Raw genomic sequence first — 1,458 nt, forward strand, 5'->3', positions numbered from 1 at the left:
ATGATATCATATTTGGTTCAACATACCATAATATGGTGGATGACTTCGTGAAGCTCATGACAAACAAGTTTCAAATGAGCATGAATAGAGAGATCAATTTCTTTCCGGGCCTGCAAGTAAAGCAAGTCCCTCAAGGGATTTTCATCCATTAAGAAAAATACACCTTGGAGCTGCTGAAGAAATACTCAATGGAAAATTGCTCCCCAGCCAAAGTTCCAATGGCCTTTGGATACAAGATCTCTGCCGATCCTATCGGAGAGTCAGTTGATAAAAAAACTTATCAAGGAATGATTGGTTCGTTGACGTACTTAACAGCAAGTAGACCAGCCATTGTGTTCACTACAAGTTTATGTGCTCGATACCAGGCTAACCCTAAAGTATCACATTTGAACGCAGTCAAGCAAATCTTCAGACACCTTAAGGGAAGCAAAGCTCTAGGCCTATGGTACCTAGAAGGAAATAACTTCAGCCTTCAAGCCTTCACCGATGCGGATCATGCTGGATGTAGATTAGATCAAAAGAGTACTTTTGGTGGTTGCCAATTTATAGGAGGAAGATTAGTCAGCTGGTCTTCAAGGAAGTAGAATTGTGTCTCACTATCTACCACAGAGGCAGAATATGTGGCCGCAGCCAGTTGCTATTCTCAATTTCTTTGGATGATGAATTAGTTGATGGAATATGGGTACAGAATGAAGCGGTTACCAATTTATTGTGATTTACAGAGTGCCATTGCGATTTCTCACAATCCAATCCAACACTCAAAGACTTAGCACATTGAATTGCGGTACCACTTCATCAAAGACCACATACTTAAAGGTAACATCTAACTAATTTTTGTTCCCACACACGAGGAAATAGTTGATGTTTTCACAAAAGCGCTTGATGCCACTAAACTGAATAGCCTTCTAGAAATTTTAGGAAAGATGAATCCTGACCCGCAATTCCTTCTGAATTAATAGATACCACAGCCATTGTCCTGTGAAGAACTTGTTTCTTTTCTTTTCAAAAAAATTTGAGGCATTCTCTTCACTCCGGTTCTAGAACAATATATTTATGATGTCCAGTTGGTATATACATTGTACACCGCAATAACATATAATATATATATATTCTTCGGGTCCATAATTCCTTTTGTTTCTAACTGTTTGATCAAGTGTTTCCTCAGCTCATGCTACCACAACCATAACACATCTTAACCGCAGTCATCATCATTCCACCGCAACTACATTAAATGATCCGACATTTACTTCATAAAGACTAAAGGACTTTGTGTGCAACATAATGCTGTTTAATAAAAACATTCTTATTGGCAACATACAATGTCTCAAAACCTTTTTAAATCATTTCTTTTGGTCAGACCTATTTTGGGCTAAGAAACAAAGAATGTGTTTTTCCATAAAACGTAATCTTTAATAAAAATATTTTTCTTAACTAGTCTTATCAACATGCCATTAAATG

The 1,458-nt window shown here is 37.3% G+C and overlaps 1 protein-coding gene across 1 annotated transcript; it reads left to right on the plus strand.

The window, feature by feature from the left end:
• Positions 1–218: 218 nt before the first annotated feature.
• Positions 219–584, plus strand: LOC111893607 (uncharacterized mitochondrial protein AtMg00810-like). Its single transcript, XM_023889674.1, has one exon. It carries the CDS (start codon positions 219–221, stop codon positions 582–584), a length of 366 nt encoding a protein of 121 aa, XP_023745442.1.
• Positions 585–1,458: the final 874 nt, after the last annotated feature.

The sequence above is a fragment of the Lactuca sativa genome, chromosome 4, assembly GCF_002870075.4.
Source record: "Lactuca sativa cultivar Salinas chromosome 4, Lsat_Salinas_v11, whole genome shotgun sequence".
NCBI lineage: Eukaryota > Viridiplantae > Streptophyta > Magnoliopsida > Asterales > Asteraceae > Lactuca > Lactuca sativa.

Excerpts from the sequence above, each read along its gene's own strand:
- LOC111893607 (XM_023889674.1), top strand. The coding sequence starts at position 219 with ATGGCCTTTGGATACAAGATCTCTGCCGATCCTATCGGAGAGTCAGTT.